Here is a 19,198-nt window from a genome sequence, read left to right as displayed (position 1 = left end):
TTTATTACTTTCAAGAAGTTTTAATCAAGTCGATTGTTCAATGATCTAGTTGTAAAAATTCTATTACTAAATGTACACCTTTTTAATCGGAATATAATGAATAATTAATTACACGCCTGTATGACGATGTAAAGACAACAGTTTAAAATGACCTGATAGTAATTATATTTTAGTTAATGAAGTTTCTTTATTTTTATTTATTTGTTAGCGTAAAATAGATAAATATTTTTTACTCTAAAAATCTAATTACCCTTAGGGTTAAATTATTTCATTAATAGAAAGACAAAAAACAGATTAATTGATTGATTACTGGAAGATGGTTGTAAAGAGATATCTTTATAAAACATGAATGACCTTTAAATAATTCTACTAACCTCTTTAATAATTCAATTATAATCTTTACAACTAATGTTTTATTAATAACTCACGTTAATGATCAGCTGAAATTTTTTCATTGGTGGTCATAATTCATTGTATCAACATTTTCTTTGATTCTTACTACAAAACTATAATTATTGATAAACTTCTTGATTGCTGATAATAATTTTACGATAACTACTGAAATAATAATCCAATAATTACATTAATAATTGATACAGTTACCGGATAAATGCTATTTCATATCCACTCTTTAGAACTTGATCATAAAAATCTTTATTTCTAAACAATGACATCATTGCAAAAATTTTTCTTGATCGTATTAATCATGTTTCTCCTGTAGGCATATAATTTTATGTCAAAGCTGACTGCTCAGATTGAAGAGAGAGAGAAGGTATAGCGGTATAAAAGTGAATTTAGAAATGCATTAAGTGGAACGATTGCGAAAAATAGGAAGATGAAATGTAGAGTATTTAATGGAATGAATTGGCTGTCGACACAAATCGCATAGCAAAAAATGCGGAGGGTGTCGTAAGCAGTCGTAAGACTCACCAGGGCATACCTTAGCTGAAGGCGATAATACGGACACACAGGGGGAAGTCACGAGAGAGTGCATAAAAGCCTGTTGCGCTCGAGTCGCGCATAACACGGAAATCGTAGGGCGTCGCGTCGGTCTAACGCGAATCGTGAATCATTGTTCTTGGGCAATATCTAGAGAGGTGAGTGCCACAACAACGGTGTGTGTCTGTCGGCCAATAACGGTTAGTCTACACTGTTGGAGACTATACAACTCCTATCGTGGTATTATCACGATATCCTGGGCCTCACCAGTCCCGTCACAGGGTTATCCGGGTTAATCGACGGATCCCAGGCATCGTCGAACAATCTACTCCATGACGATCACTTTTCCAAGTTGGCCTGGAGCCTAAGACTCTCTTGAATTTGTTGTTCCCTTGTATTAGGTATTTTTTCCTCACAAGTGTGAATGCATTCATCCAATGTTTTCATTCTTTTTTCCATTAACACTTGATATAAATGACAATAGGACACTTGACATGCCTCCAGCTATATCAGTCTATCGACTTTGACCCCAGGATCGCGAACCGGAATGTATAAACTGTATAATGGACGTTATCATTTTATTACCAAAGAAAAGCCTCAGGGGCCTTTCACAAGTACCACAGACCCGCTGACGTTCTTATTCTCATCTCTCTACGGCTCTTTCTCTGCTTTCTTATATTACTCCATACTTGTATGTATTGCTGTGCGCCTTCTTTAACTCTCCCTCGTTCCCGTTCGCAGAAGAAGACTCGTGGGAGGCAACGGCAAGTCGAGCTCTCGCGTGGGCCACCTCTTGTACACCATGTCACGTCCATTTGTCCCTGTAGAGTAGCCTGTACCCTACAATAGAGAAAAAAACTTTTGAAGAATACAAAACTGTTTGTTCAAAACTTACATTTCTCAACATTACTTCAAATTACCTCGCTTGAGTATTCATTCTTTCTCTTTTTCTTTTATTCCTTTCCTTGCATTAGTAATCAATTATACGCCATTCGATCTGCAAGGACACTCCCAAATTTAATCTATATCGTGATAGTTGTCTATAAATACCAATCTATGGTGAACGGGGTTGACGACCACAACGGAACCTCCACCTGGGTGCGGCTTACACTCCCCTCTACTCCCCCATCATACTAATCAACTTGAGGGGCGAAAGTAAGCTCATGGGAAGTCAATGTTTGCCCTTCTCCATGTGCAATTCTCACTCATTCACATTAAAAAATCACTTAACTGATGTCTCATATTATAGATAAGGTTTTTATTTTTTTCTCTGCTCCATTCTCTTTTAAAATTAATGTTTATTAGAAAATTAATAATACACAATCTTGAAATAAATTTAAAACATTGATTGAAATATGATTTTTTTTATTCGTATATTCTATCAGTATCATTATTAATCAATTAATGTTATTATTACTATTGTTTTTGTGTAATTATTATTACTTAATGTTGACAGCGTATGTTAACAGTATTGATCAAAGACTAAATTACAATTGTACAATATAATTATATAAAAAATTTTCTTTATAATTAATTCATTATTTTTCATTTATTAATTGTTTTGTTTCAAGATTTATTTCATTTAGTAATTTATCATGACAAATTTCACAGATTAATTTGAAAAAAATTATATTCAATAATTTTTTTTTTCTTTTGGTTGACATTATAAAGACAATAGGGAGAATTTTATCGAAAGGACACATTGCCTTAATAAATACGATGCAACTTTATACTTATTACCTAGTACAGATACATCTAGTATTATTATATTTATATGTAATATTTATATATTTATATTTTCCATTACTTGAAAAATATATAATTGCGCCAGACAAGAGTGAAAAAGTCATTATTTGACATCAACTACTCAAGAAGTAAGTTAATATCTGTATTATTTATTTTTTAAAATGAAGCTAAAAAATTATTTATATTTATAAATCAATTAAAAGAAGTCGATTGCATTATGTTATTATATTAATATATAATTAAACCATTTCTTAGATCATATCTCGTCACATTTTTTTTTTAGAGTATATGGTTTATTGTGAGAAAAAGTTAAAAGTGCCAAGGTAAAATTATTTTTTAATCATTAAAGTAAAATAATTTTTACTTTCTGTGAAAAAACACTGGTTGCTGACGATGCATTGTTTTTGACTATTTAGTCTCAAATTATTTATAATACCTTTCTTACATCAAATATTGATTTATTCAAAAGAATATCCAAGTCCTTTTCTAGGACTATGAATCCGTGATTTAATCTTACAATAATGAATAGTTTTAATTTAAACTAAATACTTAGTTATTTAACAATTAATTTATCAAATACAGAATATTTAAGGAACATTTATGTACATGGCAGCCTCACAACGCTCGTTTTACCGCAGACCAAAAATTAATTCTTTTAGATTACATATTCGACTGTCATGCTATCTTCATTTTCATCAAGTAATAAAATTTCCATTAATAAAACTTGATCCCAGTTTATTTTTCAAACAAATATGATTTTATATGACAATTCATTACAACTAAAGAAAAATCGTATTGTTGTACAATATCTTTTCTGTCCATTATTTAGTTAAGTGTTACGACTAATTATTAACGCATATAAATAATAATAATAATATTGATAAGAATTATAATAATATGTACCTATATTACACTGCATAATACAATTTCTGCAATGTACTCCGTGCGTATGTGTGCTTTCCAATGACTTACAATGAGTCCCAACTTACTGCGAAAAAATGAACAAAAAACATTTAACTACTAAGTAGGTACATTGATGCCATTAATAGGCTCATCGTCATTACGAAATTGTATCTAGTAGATGCATTTCGCTTTCCCCTTCTTCCTCTTCCTCCTATGAATGAATATTTATTCATTATAATCTTTATGAAACGGGGTATGTAAATTTTTTTTTCCACAATTTTTATTAACTCACCTCATCAAAACCAAAGCAGTTTTCCATTTCTTTCCGGAGTTTATTATCTGTTTGTTCTTTTTGAACCGTAGTCTTCTTATTCGACATTGATTCTTTAAGTTGTGAAATATCCACTTCTTCTTCAGCCTCATTGGCTTCATTAGATGTGGTAACTATTCCTCCGTCTGAGCTGAGAGGATCTTGCATCATTATATCACCGTCTTCATTGGCAACTACGGCCATCTAACCAAAATAAAAAATTATTTAATAGAGAAAATCATTTATTTCCTCAGATAAAAAATTATAAATATGTAATTATTAATTACCTGATCACTTCCTTGATTATCAGCCAATTGAATGACTTCTAATACCACATATTGTTGACCATCACTTCCTTCAACAGCCATCACATCTTCTTCCTCTTCTTCCTCTTCTTCTTCTTCTTCGTAACCTTTAAGTTTAGAAGCTAAGTCACCTGTATTACATTAACAATGCATGGAGATTAGTCAATGACCTTGATCATATCGTAAACATCCAGGACCTTGTTCTTAAACTAAATGCTGAAATAAGCTCTATATTACCTGTCATTACTTCCACTCTTTGACCATCAATTATTTGAATCTTCTTTTGTCGCCCAATTTTTAAAGCTTGTTGTTTTTCTTGGAGAGAAGATTCAGGATCATGCACTGCCATGTGTCTGATAAGATTTCCTTTGTGCCTAAAGGCCCTTTCACATTCTGGGCATTGATGTGTCTTTTCCTGCGGTTGTGGCGGTACATAAGAAGGATTATGATAAAGATTACAATGCCTCTTCAACAACTGCTTCTGTCGGAACGACTGATAACAGTGATCACATTGATATGGCTTTTGATCTGTATGTATAAGCATATGGCTTTCAAGGTGACGTGCTGATATCGATGCGTAGGGACATAGATCACATTTATAACATTTTTCTCCTTCATGTGTTTTACTATGAAGCTTATAACTGTATCTATCTGGGAATGTTTTTCCACAACGTTTACACTTGAGTGGTTTATCAGATGTGTGTAATTTCTGCACATGGATCCTTAAGTCTGTTTTACGACCACAAGTCGTTGGACAGAGTTCGCATTGGAATACCGGTTTGTCTCCCACTGAAAATCACCATACGAATGGAAACGATGAAAAAAAAATAGTAGAAGTGATTATGAATTAGTGCATTTCATTTTTATTAATTTAACTTAAAATTAGAATTACTACTTTCATAGCAACAACTACTTTCATAAAAAGAAATCAAAATAAAATAATAACTATAAGTTAACGATATGAATATTATTAATTTATTTTTTTATGTAATCAGTAGTACCAGGTGTTGGTAATTAAATACAAAACTTTATTTTAATAATTTAGTAATAAATTACTGATAAATGAAGATATCTATAATCGTAAAAAAATAGTAACCGTTTTTTTCTAAAACTCACCATTATGAACAAGTTTGTGAGCCTTCAAGCTATTAGATTGTGTAAATCGAGCTTGACAGATATCACACTCATACGGTTTTTCACCTGTATGAATACGCAAATGACGTTTGAGCTTGAATGTATCAGGACTTGCATATGTACAGTGCGGGCACTGATAAGGACGTTCACCAGTGTGACACCTTATGTGACGCTTAAGTTTTGATAACTCAACAGAAGCATAATCACATTCGTGACATTTATGTGGTTTCTCATGAGTATGGCGGTACCGTACGTGCCTGACAAGCTCGCCTGAAATGTTAACAAAAAAGGGTCAATAAGAAATAAGAAAAGTGTTAAAAAGTAGACTAAATAACTATGAAATCTTACCTGACGTAGTAAATGCACTGTCGCAGAATTTGCAGTGATGTGGTTTGGTTCCTGTATGGGTATTGACATGATTTTGTAACGATGCAAGAGTTTTGAAACCTCTTTCACAGACACTACATTTATGAGGTCGTTCTTCAGAATGAGATTTCATGTGCCGTGATAATAAATAACGTTTAGGACTCGTGTAATTACAATAGTTACACATGTGAGCTTGAGTTACTGTCTGCGATTTTTTCGGCAGGTACTTGATTATTTTTGCTTTATCATCATCAGCTTCATATTCTGTTCCCGCATCGTTATCTTCATTGTCTTCAAAATCGTATACTGTTAGATCTTGTTCGCCTTCTTCGCCTTCAGCACCATCCACACGTTCTTTTTCTTCATCTTCTGGTTGTTGAACGATCAAAACATAGCTTACTTCACCCGGATTTGTATCTGAAGGAACAATTGTTACTGTCTGATATGCATCACCTGAATTAAGAACAACATTTTCTCCAGCATTATTAGACTGTCCATCACCATCTTCAGTCTCAACATTTTCTAACTCTTCAACTTCATGATATTGTTCTTCCTGAACGCCTTCTTCACTTTGTTCAACTTCTTCTACTTCTTGAATTTGAACTTGAGTCATCACCGGAGCTTCATCACTGTTTGCTTGATAATAATATTGACCACTCTGATCAACAAAATATGTTCCTCCCTCTTCTCCACCGGATAGTCCTTCAACTTGTTGAACTGTTATGTATGAAAAGACAAGAATTATTAATATAATTAAATCAACTAAAAAAACATTATTGTAAAAATTGGAAAACAAAACTAACGTTGCACATGTTGCAGTTGTTCTCCCTGACCACCTTCAATTTCTTTATTAAAAGTTTCAAGGTAGGTCTGGATTTCCGTAACAGACTCCTGACCCTCTTCTAGTTTTATCGTAGCCACGTTAGTGGTCATTGTAGGATCATTAATTCAATTCCAAGATCTGAAAGTGATTGTTTAAATGTAAATTATCATCATAGTTATGAAATACATATGAAATAGGCTGACTGAGTATTGATAAAAGCGTACCATATGACGTAGTTTTAGTGTATAGTAGAGATCGATATAAGCTTATTAAACGAATTCAAGTGTGTAATTAATCGTTATCTAATAGATAGATGTAAGCAGGCAAATTTGGAGGTAATAAAGTAGTTTAGAAGCAAGGACGCCATGGTGATGGGATCAAGGAAGATCCTGGAGGTAAAGCAATAGGTGTGTGGGCCGACGCGAGCATAAGACCTCGTATGGGTTTGGTGACCCTGACTCCCAGGAAGTTGGAAATGCCTTGTAAATGAGGTTTTGGTGATTTAGGAACCGCGCATTCTGTCGGTGGAGCTTTTGAGAAACACCAACACCAAGGGTGCTTTCGATTCCAGGAGACAGGGGGCATTAACGAACAAAAATTTCACAAAATTATCACTGTCGGCGCTGTCATCAATATGGACGGCGGACGCAAGTAGAGAAAAGGAGCCGCGCTGTTTCGTTTTCGTAAAAAATATCTACGCTACTCACCAGACTCGCTAGAAGACCCACGACGAGGTTACTCCCACGTCGTTTTCTTTTGTTTTAACAACAATTAACCGTATTCGATCCGTAATGGCTACGTTATTCGCATCGAGACTCAGAAAGAAAAAACGTGCGGCGCCACGAAAGCCTTCGGGCCTCAAACGTTGTGTAGAAATATCCACTTACCTCGTTCATACGTGTGAGGGCGTTGTGTAAGAGACGAAAGAGACCCAATATGGCCGATCGAACACACCAAGCAGTCGCGTTCAAATGCTGCGCAAATTCTCCTGCGCACTGAACTCAAGCGTCATTCACTGCACACTTGAAAGAGAGACAGAGAGAGGGGATCTGTTCACACTAAGCGATCCTCAGACATTTTATTTGTTCGCAAAGTCTTTCCGTTCTACGCCATGTCGACGTTGAATTGTTTTGACTTATTACGCTTCGTTCTTTAATGTTTTGTGCCAAATCAAGTAGTAGAAATTGATTTTCAACTAATGATGATTATTGATTGATGAATTTATGCACTCAAATATTATTTTGAGACGATAACGCGCGCGCTTAATGCAGAGGACGCACCAAACTCGACTACTAACGCCAGCGGACGGACGAAAATGGACGCTACATGAAAAGGGCGGGAAACTCATAGCCGAGTGACTTCTGTGGGTCAAGAGTAGGAGAAATCTCTTGCAGACAATTATCCCCACCACTTGAAATTTCGTCAATTGTCGTCATTGACGAAAACAACCGATGAATTGTGGAATAATAATAATTTGTTAAATTATCTTTTTTCAATAATTATATAGTATTAGTACAGTAATTGCAAATTTTGTTTGGAAAGTAAATATTCTTTACAAATCATTTTATTCTTATCATAACATCATTTAGATCACGAAGTTTTATAGTAAACAATTTTTCTTTTAATTTAATAAATTTTAGATTTATATTTTATAAAATATATGTATATATATATATATATGTATACTCCTTATCCTTACAGTATTTATAATAATAATAACAATTTTTTAACTTTATTAATGTGCATTAAATATTTTCAGTTGGTTAAATTAATAGATCTCAGTTGAATTATACCAAAAAAGAGAGCCGTCTCTTAGAGAGGATAAGTCTCTCTTTTCTGATTATACGTAAGAAATATAAGAAAACTTGCGCGTATAATATCACTGTATTCAAAATTTTCATTGTATCATGATTGCTCACACTCACAGATTCGTATAAATATTAGTATAAAAGCTTACAAAAATATTTCTCTCTTCTTCAATATCATTTATGCAGTATATGAGGTTACTTTTCACTATAAGTGAAGTTCATTCTTGAAGAAGAGACTAAAAAAACATTTGCAAGTACAATTTAGGAATGAATAAAAATGCTGATAAATTATTTACACAGTCCAAGTCACTCCTTGGTAGTCTTAGTAGCACAGGAATTTTCGAAGTTTTATAAATACATGTAGGCTAAGCTTTTCTTCTAATCAATAATTATACAAATTATAAGCGTCTATCACTAAGCCCAGTATTATTCTCGATGCATGTGGCAGCTTTGCTCACTCCCCAAAACATTTTCAATGTCTGAACGAAGGATATAAATTATAGTGATAGCTGCTATGACTGTCCAAATAATTGATACTATCATTACATGCTTCAAAGTTCGTAGATCTTTGTGTAATTTCGTATGACACTCTTCTAAGTGTGCTATCTAAAATGATTGATAAATGACATTCTCATTTAATGGACTAATATTGATATATTTATATCTTATTGATAATATCTTCAGCACTCCAAATTATTTTCATTAAATATGTTATATTACCTTAGCATATAGATTATCACTGACACGATCATTGCTTATTGTTGACGATGATAAAATTGAACCTGTTTCAGTTCCGCCTTCGCGACACCATACTCTATGTTGTTCAGCTGAATTTCCATTTGTCTAAAAACAAATTAAAGTTATTATCTATAATAAGAATAAAATTTTGATATTTCTCATTGAAAGTTAAAAATTAAATTTTGAAAATATTTATTTATTGATGTTCGTGAATATTCAATAGCATTTGAAATTTTCAATCTGTATAATTCTTATTGATCTCTTTAAAAATACACTGTCAGTAAAAAGATCAATAAACGTCAACACGATAAATTTTAATAGAATAGTTTCATTAGTGAATAAAATTGATATATGTTTTGTACCTTCCAAAATTCTGTCAAATCTTCAGCTGTCATTTTAGAGTCTTTCATAGGGAGACACATAACTAAGAATTTATTGTGCAATAAACTACGTAGATTAAAGCCAGGTTGGAGTGAAACAGTAACCGTAATTTGCTGCCCTGGGAGGAGAACACCATTACTTTTACGTACTCTGAATTTTTCTGGTGCTGTTGTTTTTATCTGTAACGTCAATTAGTTGAAATCAACATTAGAGAATAGATTCTATTTAGCAAGTTAATATTTTTGAAAATTTTGTTTTACTTTATACGAAAGACACTTGTCTGTAGTTTGATTTTTTAATTGAAGAGTCCCTACAACTTCTTGGCCTTCTTTATTAAATGAGATTACTTCTGGAATAATGGAAAGCACTGCAAAACAATAAGATAATAAATGTAAGAATAATAAAGTAAAAGCTTTTTGAAAATTTTATAGTCTAATTGATATACTTGTCTCTTCAAAACTTTGTTCTCCAAAATTAGAAGGAGCTTGTTCATTCAGAGGAGATCCTTCAGCAAAGTGTACTTTTTTATTATCTAGTTTTCCATTTTCATTATCAATAGTATTATTACGAATTTCTGGAGTAAATTTAAAAACAAAATCGCTTGTTCCTCCCCAGCTTTTTAAGGCAACATCTGAATCTACAAATTCTTTTAAACCGGCTTTATTGACTTGTTTGATCTTTGGTATTGCTTGAGGTGGCAACCAGGTTTTAATTATCTTTAATATTGCATTTAACACCCATGGAAGCTCAAGTAGAATAATATTGTTCAAAAAATTAGGATAATAATTTTTCAAGAGATTGACTATGTATCTTATAAAATCTGTATCCAAATTCGATAAACCAGAATCAGTTAGATCAAAAAATATCGTTATTTGATCACCATTTCCTTCTCTAAAATATATTAAAAAGAATGATATAAAAGAATTAATGTATATTCATTCAATATTGATAGTTCAAGGTGATAAAATATAAGTAAAAAAGAGCACCTTTCAAGTCTCTCAAGCCAATAAATGACACATCTTTGAAGTTCTGCAGTATCTCTGACACCTTTTACATACAATTTACACTTGATGACAAATAGTGTTTTGCCATCTTTATCTTTACCATATGGGAAAAAAATTCCTTCCTCAAGAATTTCTTGTTTAACATTCTCTTCAGTTATGTCTAAAATAATTATATAAATAAATGGCTCTATAATAAGCATTCAATGTAAGACATTTCTTACCATTGGCACCAACATTTTTTCTCCATTCACAACTGGTCCACATCATATTCACAGCTTCATTAATTTTGTACTCCGAATGAACTAGAAATCTTTGTAACCAGTCATCTTGAGTTTTTGCTCTGTTCAAATCATTTGGATGAAAATTAGCTACATAAAAAATAAAGTAAACTTTAGTTTCATTGAGGAGTTTACTTAGTAATAATTCTATAATCATAAAAAAGATGTAGAAATATGTAATAAATCATATAAAAAATTAATTAGTAAAGTCAAGGGTATTGTTCAACTACTTGTACACATTGACCTTTGAGCTCATCTGTTCAAAGGGCAAAAAATATCATGTAAATCACTAATCCAATTAATTTTCTAAACCAATTAAAATTTTCTATCTTTAAGAATAGTAGTAATTTGCTTATCATCGATTTAGGAATAACTGATAATAAAATAAAATAAAATAATTTTATGAAATATATGAATTATAAACGATCGAAAATTGTACCTGAAGCACCTTCTTCATCAATTTTTTTGAAAAATTTTTGTCGAAGTTCAGCAATCTGTTGTTGCAAATCCATTTTTAATTTGTTTTACCCCGATGATTATACTTTGACTAACGATGAAATACTTGAATTTAAAAGATAAAAAAGTGATAATATTAATTTATATGATGAGGAATGGAGTAAAAGTATTTGTGCGACTTTTGACAGCACACTGACTTCTGATAGATGTTGACTGAAGGCCTTTTACATACCAAAGAATTTTATTAAACTTCACAGCGCCTCTTCGTGCCAATATAGGTATCAAATATAACTCGTTTGGTATGCAATCAGCTTATTGACAGTGGACATTACACATTAAAATGCCAATTGATTCATTACACCACAATTATGACCGCATGGCTGTGCACCTCATAAGCAGATTGATTTATTTTAAGTTCAATAAAAGTTTTGTGATTATTATTATTCAGTATAATTTTTTTAACTGCATGTCTAGGATGTAATGTCATTCATATTATATTCTGTTGTTAGTTTTAAAAATTTTATTAAATAAACGTTGGTGTCCTGTGTTAATAAACTGTTATTAATCGAGGAATCAAAACATGGCGTCCTCTGCAATTGATAAATATTCGCAAAGGTTAGGTTAGAACAATAATTATTTTTGTTTTGTTTATTTATTCTTATAATCTGTATCTATAATGAAAATTTTGAAAATAAAAATGTTTATTATGAGTTTATGTATTTTTTTGATACATACAAGAAATTTATTATAATGTTACAATTAAATTTAGATTTGGAGCTATAAATATATTCAAAACAATGGACGAAAAATTTATGTATTTATCTATAATTTAATAAATATTATTAAACAATTATAATAAATAATAATTAATTCATTATCACCATTCATAATCAATGGTAAAGAACTACGATATGGCGTCCTCAGTATCGACTGTCGATAAAACTCCAAAATTACTTCGATGACGCCAAACTAATTTACGTAAAAAATTTCTTCTCTACCATCTTGTCTTTTCAATGAGAAAATAATTGTTCTCAACTTGTCTCGGTTTCTATCTTCAGTTCGATCGTGTTTAGTTTGTGGTTGCTCAACGAAAAGGAAGAGTTTTTGGAAGCCATTGAACAAAGAAGAAAGTTAAGTTTTCGAACGTGAAAAAACAATGAAATCTACTTGTTGGAATTGTTTAACGTGAAATAATGTGATATTGTATAATAATGTAGACAATCAAGTAGTAAATTAAGAACAACGAGATGATTCACTGAACTTCAAAAATTAGAATCGAGATTCAACAATCGTGGCATGATCTCAAGAGTTTATTCACCAATTAAAGTTGAGCACCAGTTATTTTAATTGTTTTTCTTATCACTTATTTAAATTTGTTACAATAACACATGCAAAATAATTTAATCAAATTTAGTAAGTGACTTCTGCTTATCATTATGATTATTTTTTATATTTTTTGCGGCTAAATATAATCATTTATTTCAGAAAAAAACAAGTCTTTAATTAAGCCGAAACAATGAGCGTAAATTATTTTGAAATGCCTCCTCATATGGACAGGGTTTGTAGATTATGTCTTTCTGAATGTAATAATTTATCATCAATATTTAGCTTAAATCAAGAATCAGGAGAAACTTCTGAACTCTCACAAAGAATCCAAACATGTGGTGCAATTGAAATTCATGAAAGAGATGGTCTGCCTTCATTGATCTGTGATGTTTGCATCTACAAAGCTAATGTGGCACATGAATTTCGTCAACAATGTCAGCATTCCGATGCTCGACTTCGGTTGTATTATAATAAACCTGCTCGATCTAATTTTATAGTGAGTATTTAAGTATAAAAATAGTGTCACTAATTTTTTTTGACTTGTGAATGACATAACGAACAAAAAAGCTCGTTTACAAATCAACTAAATTTAACGTTAAAATAACACTTAATTAAAATAAAATATTTCTAATAATTTTAGGATTCGAGTACTCAAACGGAGCTACAGACAAATATTATTGTGACAAAAACAATCAATTCTCAACCTAATTATTTTGTAAAACAAGAAATTCAAGCATTAAATCAAGATTTATCAAATACAATAGAAGTCTATGAAACGACTGAAACAATTGATGTAGACGGAAATCATATGACAACTGAAGTAATCGATGGAAATCATATGGCAGCTGAAGATAAATTATTTCTTTGCAATATTCAATTTGATGGAGCTAAAGAAATAGAGAAAGGAACTGTAATAATAGAAACGCATGAAGATTCTCAACAAGCTGATGCTACCGAAGTGGCAATAAGTAATGCAATAGAGACAGATCAAAACTTACAAGAGAATCAAAACGTTACAATAATAAGTGAGATGAAAAACGTATCAACAGAAGAGTATATTAATGAACATCTATTAACGTCAGCAAGTGCTGATGAAGAAGAAGCGTTAGCTGAGGAAGAAGAAGGAGAGATTCTAGGTGATGAAGGAATCTTAGATGAAGATGAAGAAGATGAGGAGGAAGATATAGAACAAGAAGAAAAAACAGAATCGCAAATACAGCCTGGAGAAAATGAAAATAAATGGGAAAAGGTTACGGAAGATGAACCTCCTAAAAGACCAACACGTAAAGCGAAACCTACTGGAAAATCTTATAGTATAGATGAGATGATGGATGAGGACGATGATGGTCATGAAAAACAAAAATTTAAATGTAAAATGTGTTCTAAACGTTATAGCACTCATAAAGGTTTACAAAATCATTCACTAGTTCATCACAAAGTACACAAATGTTCTACGTGTTTAAAATCATTTTATAAAATCGAAAACTTAGAAAAACATCAGAAAATTCATGAATCGAAACCACACGCTTGTCAATTATGCCATGCTTGTTTTGCTAAGCCACAGAGTTTAGCAAGACATCTAAACACTCATTCAGAAAAGACAGATAATACACAAGGAAATAATAATAATATTAATAGTAATGTCAGTGACAATAAGAAAGACATGAAGCATGAAAATGAGTCAGATGATGATGAGTTGGGCCAGGATTGCAATCAGACAAATGAACAAGATGAATTCAACAGTGCGCCAGGGTTGTACAAGTGTGGAATGTGTAATCAATTTTGTTCAACTTTAAAAAATCTTAAAAGACACGCACTAGTTCACGGAGAAAAGAAATATTCTTGCACGGTGTGTAAAAAATGGTTCTTCCGACCCGATACTTTGAAGAAACATGCAGAGAAACACGGACACGGACTTTTAGATAATTTGGCTGATGAAAATAAATTGTATGAGTCAGATGATGAAAGCTTTAATCGTACTTCCAATAGTAATATGACATCTAATGATCAAACTAAGAAAGAGGAGAGTGATGAAGATGGATCAGGCAAGTATAAATGTCAGCATTGTGATAAAATAATGGCAACGAAAACAGGTTTAAGAAGACACGTTTCGATGCATAAGCCAAAAGCTGAGCCTGTGACGTGTGAGATTTGTAAAAAGGTTTGTGCAAGTCAAGCACGTCTTGTTCTTCATCAGAAAACTCACAATAAGCCAAAAGAAAAAGTTCCTCGTGAGTATCTTTGTCATATCTGCAGCAAAGTTTATCCAAGCAATTCTTCTTTGACGTATCACATGAGAACACACTCAGGAGTGAAGCCTCACGTCTGTAAAACATGCAACAGTGGTTTTACGACTACTACGAGTCTTGCTAATCACATTCGTATTCACACTGGTGATAAACCTTTCGTTTGCCATGTTTGTAGCGCTGCATTTGCCGTCAGTTCTGCTTTCCGGCGTCACTTAACCCGTCACACTGGCGAAGCCAATTATCTTTGTAAAACCTGCGGCAAAGCATTCAAAAGGCTGAGTACTTTAAAGGAACATACTTACACGCACTCTGGAGAGAAACCGTATGTTTGTAAAACATGTGGTGCTGCCTACAGTCACAGTGGAAGTTTATTCGCTCATCAGAAGCGTTGTAAAGCGCAATATGGTGAAATTTTACAAGATGATCCTCTTTCTCATGTTACTCATCATATTCATATTAATGTAGAATCGCCTGTAAGGCCTATGGCCTTCATTGGTCCAACATTTTAAAGCAAACCGTCAAATAAAAGACGAAAAACTGTGAATAATATAACAATATATTCAAAATATTTAAATATGTTTTGAGAACATAACAACTAATTGAAATAATTAAAATGTAGATAAAAAATGTTCTCCATTTCTCAATAATTTGAGCAGTGATATTGTGTCATCAAAAGGAGACTGAATTATTCTAACAATAATAACATTAATAATGATGATAATAATGAAAATTATCATAATCGTTATTATTTTAAAATTTAAAATTAAAAATTACCGAATCGCTGCCTCATCAATGCTATAATGATGTTAAATCGATTAGAGTATTATTTTTTACTCACATTAAATGATGATGGCTTTAAGTAGTAGTTTTCTATCTTGATAAACTCATTAACCACTCTAAATTTCGACAATAGAATGATCAATTACACATTTATGTATTGATGGTAAAATACATGTTGACATCTGTACAAAAAGTTTATAATTCTTAGTAATGCATAATAGTTTTTTTAGATTCTAAATTGTAGTAATTTTTTTATTGATGAATGCTTGATAAAAGATGTATTGAACGAATGTTATATAATCATGTATTAAAAATAGGTTCTTTGATACTAAAAGTTATCAATGTACTCTTTTTTCTATAAATATGCTTAAATAATTCTTATAACCTAGTTTTTTTATTTACAATTTAACTAACTTCTCAGTGGGAAGTGTAATGGCTCTGGTTTTATGAATCGCAAAATTTGACATATCTTCACATTTCAACCTAATTCAATTTTGCCATTCATAAATTACACTAATTATTTCTATGAGAAATAAAAATTTCGGTCGCATTTAGATCGAGATTTAAAAGAAATGTTTCCCTAAATTTATTTATTGGTTGATTTATTTGTTACTTCATCTTCAGTATCTGAGTTTTCTTTTTTCTTTGCAAGCAACAATTTATAACGTCGCCATACAGATGCTCTTGTTCTGTTCAATTTTCTTCCAATCAATGAAAATCTATTACGACCATACGGATCTTTAACTTCTTTCATTAGTAGTTCATCTTCTTCTTTTGTATACCTAGAAATATCAAAAGAAATTTTATATTTTTTATGCTTAATTTTTTACTTTCTTCTAGTCATACAATTTATTAATTACCTAGTTTTTTTATGAGTACCATATAAATTTCTAAAACGATTATAAACACTGTACAGACTTCTGTTGAGCAAACCTTTTGCTAAGAATTGAACGAATTTCTTTCTTCCTTCGACTGAAGCAATATAAAAGAATCCTTTCTTTGTTTGATGTAAGAATGGATAAATTAATGATCTTCTCCATCCATGCGTCTACAATAATAAAACAGTTTAGTTACAGTAACTAAATTATAATCCAAAATAAATAAATACATACTTTGCAGAATTTTTTCCAATTATGAACTATTCTTTGATCTTCTTCATAAGTAAATCTACCACTCTTTAATTCGCAATGTTCCATAAACTTTTTTTTTTCTTCTACAGTCAAAGTACAAGTACCTGGATACTTTTCTATTTGATGCTGTGGTGGTGGTTCATGCCGTAATTGAATTTCAAGTTCTGACAGTTTCTATGGAATAAGAAAAAAGTATTTAAGTAAACGAATTTGAAAAATATTCAGTATAATTTTTAATAATTACCAGAGCCTCAGATAAAGTTAGTTTTCGGTGCTGTAGATGTGGATAATTGTCATCACTTTCTGAATCTTGCATAATCCTAGCTAATTTGGGATACTTAATAAAAATTGATGGTTTTGTTTTGCTCATTCTAGGAATCCTTTCACTTTCACTATAATCGCCTTCTTCTGATTCAAAACCACTACTTTCTTCAGGCTGTTTATTTGATGTATCCTTTATGGAACTTTCTTCTTGAAGGATTTTTTCCATTTTTTCATATCTTGTCTTTGGTGAATCGCAGTCTGTTTCGTTTTCAAATGCTCTCGCTTCCTTATGGTGTTTATGTTTTTTCTTTTTTTTCTTATAACTGAGACTATCAATCTGGTCTTTTCTTTTGGTTTCTTGATCAGAAGCTATGTAATCTAAGTCTAGATGTACAGGTTCCGAGTCTTCTGAATCTTTTTTCTTATTATTGTAACGATCGCAATAATCTTTTTGAATTTTATCTTGATCAGAAGCCACATAATCCAAGTCTAGATGTACAGGTTCCGAATCTGTCGAATGTTTCTTTTTTTTTTTCTTACAATTGCGAATAGACACGTGTTCTTCATCAATTTTAATTTGATTAGAAGTCTCATAATCTAAATCTAGATGCACAGGTTCTGATTCTTCTTCTACTAATTCCTTTATATGTTTTTTCTTTTTTTTCTTTTTATGCTGAGATTCAATAAGTTCAATATGTTTTGTATCGATTTCTTCTTCAATAACATCTATTTCATTACTATGCTTTTTACTCTTTTTCTTTTTACTTTTTTCTTTTTGGGATGATTCCAGACCATCTTTTTCTTCAATACAATCGTTTTCTTTTATCAACGAATCTATTTCTACTGTTTCATTATTCGTTTCTTGTTTGTGCTTATTTTTTTTACTTTTTTTATGATTTTCATCAATATTGTTTTCATCTTCAATTTCTACTTCCTTTTCTTTTTCAGTTTTAATACTTGAATCATTTAAGCAATAATTAACTTCATCACATTCTGAATGTTTATGCTAATATGTATCTCAGTTGATGAGTAGATGGATGATTCTTGATTAGTTTCATTTTTTACCTTTGTATCAGAATCCGTTACTCCATTTTCAACTTGTACTTTTACTTCAGTTTTTGATTCAGATTGATTATCTAAGAGAGCGTTTTCGATTTTTACATCCTTATGTTTTTTCTTTTTCTTTTTTTTAACACTAGTATCAATATTATCAGTTAAGTAATTAAAACCTAATAATTGACTATTTGTATATTGCAATTGATCTTCAACTTTAATATCTTCTAGGCCCTGATTTGTATGTATATTCGATTCGTCAATTCTTTCTTTCTTTTTCTTCTTTTTCTTCTTTTTAATACTGAGGGTATCTAATTCACAATTGATATGGAAATCATTATTTTCAAGATATTTTATCGCATGATCGGTCTCCATATCACTTTCTATTTTAACTTTTTCATTATCGGCACTAATAGCTTCAACACCATTAAAATTTTCATTAAGAGACACTTCTGAAGTTTCAACTTTTTTATGTTTTTTCTTGTTTTTCTTTTTATATCTATCATCACTAGAGAGATCAGATGCATGATTATCATTATAGTTGTTATTATTTTCAATGCCTGATTCTGTTTTTACTTTTTTTCTTTTTCTACTATCAACATCATCTGAAGATTTAATCTTCGAATATTTGTGCGTTACTTCATTTGCATCAGAATTATTATCATCTACTTCAATTTGCTCTGTAGCTTCTCTTTCTAAGCTATGATCTGAAATATTTTGAAAATAATAAATTATATGTTTTATTAATATTTGTATGTAAAAGTTATAAAAAAATCATGATCGAAAATAATGAAAATTTTCAGGAGAAAATATATTGAAAATACCTTTTTCTCTTTTTCTTTTCTTTTTAATTTTTGTAAATGAAGTATCCTCAGACGTGGTGGCATTTAAATGAGAATATTGCTCAGTTGAACTATCTAATTTATGTTTTTTCTCCTTCCGAGAATTATTTCGCGAATTTTCCTCCATTTATTCTATAAAATTGTTAAATCACAATAAAATGCATACTTATTCACAATTAAAACGTAAATAAACAATTTTTTACAATGACAACAAACCAATTTTAGGTTAGATTTATTCACACACATGTGTTTACGGAAAATATGGTCAGGATCTTTCATATCAACAGTATACTCTATAGCATGGAAAATGCTCTATAGATGCTATATATATAGAGAAATAGTTATTTTCTTTACCGATCTTAC

The 19,198-nt window shown here is 31.1% G+C and overlaps 4 protein-coding genes across 8 annotated transcripts; 1 reads left to right on the top strand and 3 right to left on the bottom strand.

The window, feature by feature from the left end:
• Positions 1-2,418: 2,418 nt before the first annotated feature.
• CTCF lies at positions 2,419-7,833 on the bottom strand. 4 transcript variants are annotated; one of them, XM_035086206.1, is made up of 8 exons: positions 7,414-7,833; positions 6,507-6,664; positions 5,686-6,420; positions 5,320-5,607; positions 4,441-4,992; positions 4,186-4,334; positions 3,881-4,102; positions 2,419-3,799 (listed from the first exon to the last, which is right to left on the bottom strand). In XM_035086206.1, the coding sequence occupies exons 2-8, from the start codon at positions 6,634-6,636 to the stop codon at positions 3,746-3,748; spliced, it is 2,130 nt and encodes a 709-aa protein (XP_034942097.1). In that variant the 5' UTR covers positions 6,637-6,664; positions 7,414-7,833; the 3' UTR covers positions 2,419-3,745. The 4 variants fall into 4 exon arrangements, with proteins under 4 accessions (XP_034942097.1, XP_034942098.1, XP_034942100.1 ...); XM_035086207.1 differs by lacking the exon at positions 7,414-7,833 and adding an exon at positions 7,234-7,407; XM_035086209.1 differs by lacking the exon at positions 7,414-7,833 and adding an exon at positions 6,751-6,991.
• Positions 7,834-8,190: 357 nt separating this feature from the next.
• Positions 8,191-11,705, bottom strand: LOC118068651 (motile sperm domain-containing protein 2-like). The gene is made up of 9 exons (XM_035086211.1): positions 11,424-11,705; positions 11,175-11,296; positions 10,679-10,825; positions 10,440-10,617; positions 9,899-10,344; positions 9,714-9,820; positions 9,435-9,632; positions 9,055-9,177; positions 8,191-8,940 (listed from the first exon to the last, which is right to left on the bottom strand). The coding sequence occupies exons 2-9, from the start codon at positions 11,245-11,247 to the stop codon at positions 8,761-8,763; spliced, it is 1,452 nt and encodes a 483-aa protein (XP_034942102.1). The 5' UTR covers positions 11,248-11,296; positions 11,424-11,705; the 3' UTR covers positions 8,191-8,760.
• Positions 11,706-12,221: 516 nt separating this feature from the next.
• On the top strand, positions 12,222-15,739 carry LOC118068649 (zinc finger protein 699-like). 2 transcript variants are annotated; one of them, XM_035086205.1, is made up of 3 exons: positions 12,222-12,517; positions 12,677-13,013; positions 13,158-15,739. In XM_035086205.1, exons 2-3 carry the CDS (start codon positions 12,708-12,710, stop codon positions 15,273-15,275), a joined length of 2,424 nt encoding a protein of 807 aa, XP_034942096.1. In that variant the 5' UTR covers positions 12,222-12,517; positions 12,677-12,707; the 3' UTR covers positions 15,276-15,739. The 2 variants fall into 2 exon arrangements, with proteins under 2 accessions (XP_034942096.1, XP_034942095.1); XM_035086204.1 differs by having other exon boundaries at positions 12,222-12,604.
• A 49-nt stretch (positions 15,740-15,788) lies between these two features.
• Positions 15,789-19,114, bottom strand: LOC118068301 (uncharacterized protein PFB0145c-like). The gene is made up of 6 exons (XM_035085601.1): positions 19,090-19,114; positions 18,006-18,700; positions 16,921-17,946; positions 16,659-16,850; positions 16,407-16,594; positions 15,789-16,328 (listed from the first exon to the last, which is right to left on the bottom strand). The coding sequence occupies exons 1-6, from the start codon at positions 19,112-19,114 to the stop codon at positions 16,133-16,135; spliced, it is 2,322 nt and encodes a 773-aa protein (XP_034941492.1). The 3' UTR covers positions 15,789-16,132.
• Between the last annotated feature and the right edge of the window lie 84 nt (positions 19,115-19,198).

Source organism: Chelonus insularis, unplaced genomic scaffold (assembly GCF_013357705.1).
Source record: "Chelonus insularis isolate UGA/USDA-ARS -01 unplaced genomic scaffold, ASM1335770v1 contig_3_pilon, whole genome shotgun sequence".
Classification (NCBI taxonomy): domain Eukaryota; kingdom Metazoa; phylum Arthropoda; class Insecta; order Hymenoptera; family Braconidae; genus Chelonus; species Chelonus insularis.
Note: the sequence above shows the minus strand (reverse complement) of the source record. Positions and strands in the feature narration are given on the sequence as shown.

Excerpts from the sequence above, each read along its gene's own strand:
- CTCF (XM_035086206.1), bottom strand. The coding sequence starts at position 6,636 with ATGACCACTAACGTGGCTACGATAAAACTAGAAGAGGGTCAGGAGTCT. Across the intron at positions 4,993-5,319 it reads TCACAAACTTGTTCATAATG|TGGGAGACAAACCGGTATTC; the intron begins GTGAGTTTTAGA and ends GGTGATTTTCAG. Across the intron at positions 4,335-4,440 it reads AAGAGTGGAAGTAATGACAG|GTGACTTAGCTTCTAAACTT; the intron begins GTAATATAGAGC and ends AATGTAATACAG.
- LOC118068649 (XM_035086205.1), top strand. The coding sequence starts at position 12,708 with ATGAGCGTAAATTATTTTGAAATGCCTCCTCATATGGACAGGGTTTGT. Across the intron at positions 13,014-13,157 it reads CTGCTCGATCTAATTTTATA|GATTCGAGTACTCAAACGGA; the intron begins GTGAGTATTTAA and ends TAATAATTTTAG.
- LOC118068651 (XM_035086211.1), bottom strand. The coding sequence starts at position 11,247 with ATGGATTTGCAACAACAGATTGCTGAACTTCGACAAAAATTTTTCAAA. Across the intron at positions 10,345-10,439 it reads TGGCTTGAGAGACTTGAAAG|AGAAGGAAATGGTGATCAAA; the intron begins GTGCTCTTTTTT and ends AATATATTTTAG. Across the intron at positions 9,821-9,898 it reads ACAAAGTTTTGAAGAGACAA|TGCTTTCCATTATTCCAGAA; the intron begins GTATATCAATTA and ends ATTGTTTTGCAG.
- LOC118068301 (XM_035085601.1), bottom strand. The coding sequence starts at position 19,114 with ATGAAAGATCCTGACCATATTTTCC. Across the intron at positions 18,701-19,089 it reads AGATCCTGACCATATTTTCC|ATCATAGCTTAGAAAGAGAA; the intron begins GTAAACACATGT and ends AAAATATTTCAG. Across the intron at positions 16,329-16,406 it reads GGTACTCATAAAAAAACTAG|GTATACAAAAGAAGAAGATG; the intron begins GTAATTAATAAA and ends TGATATTTCTAG.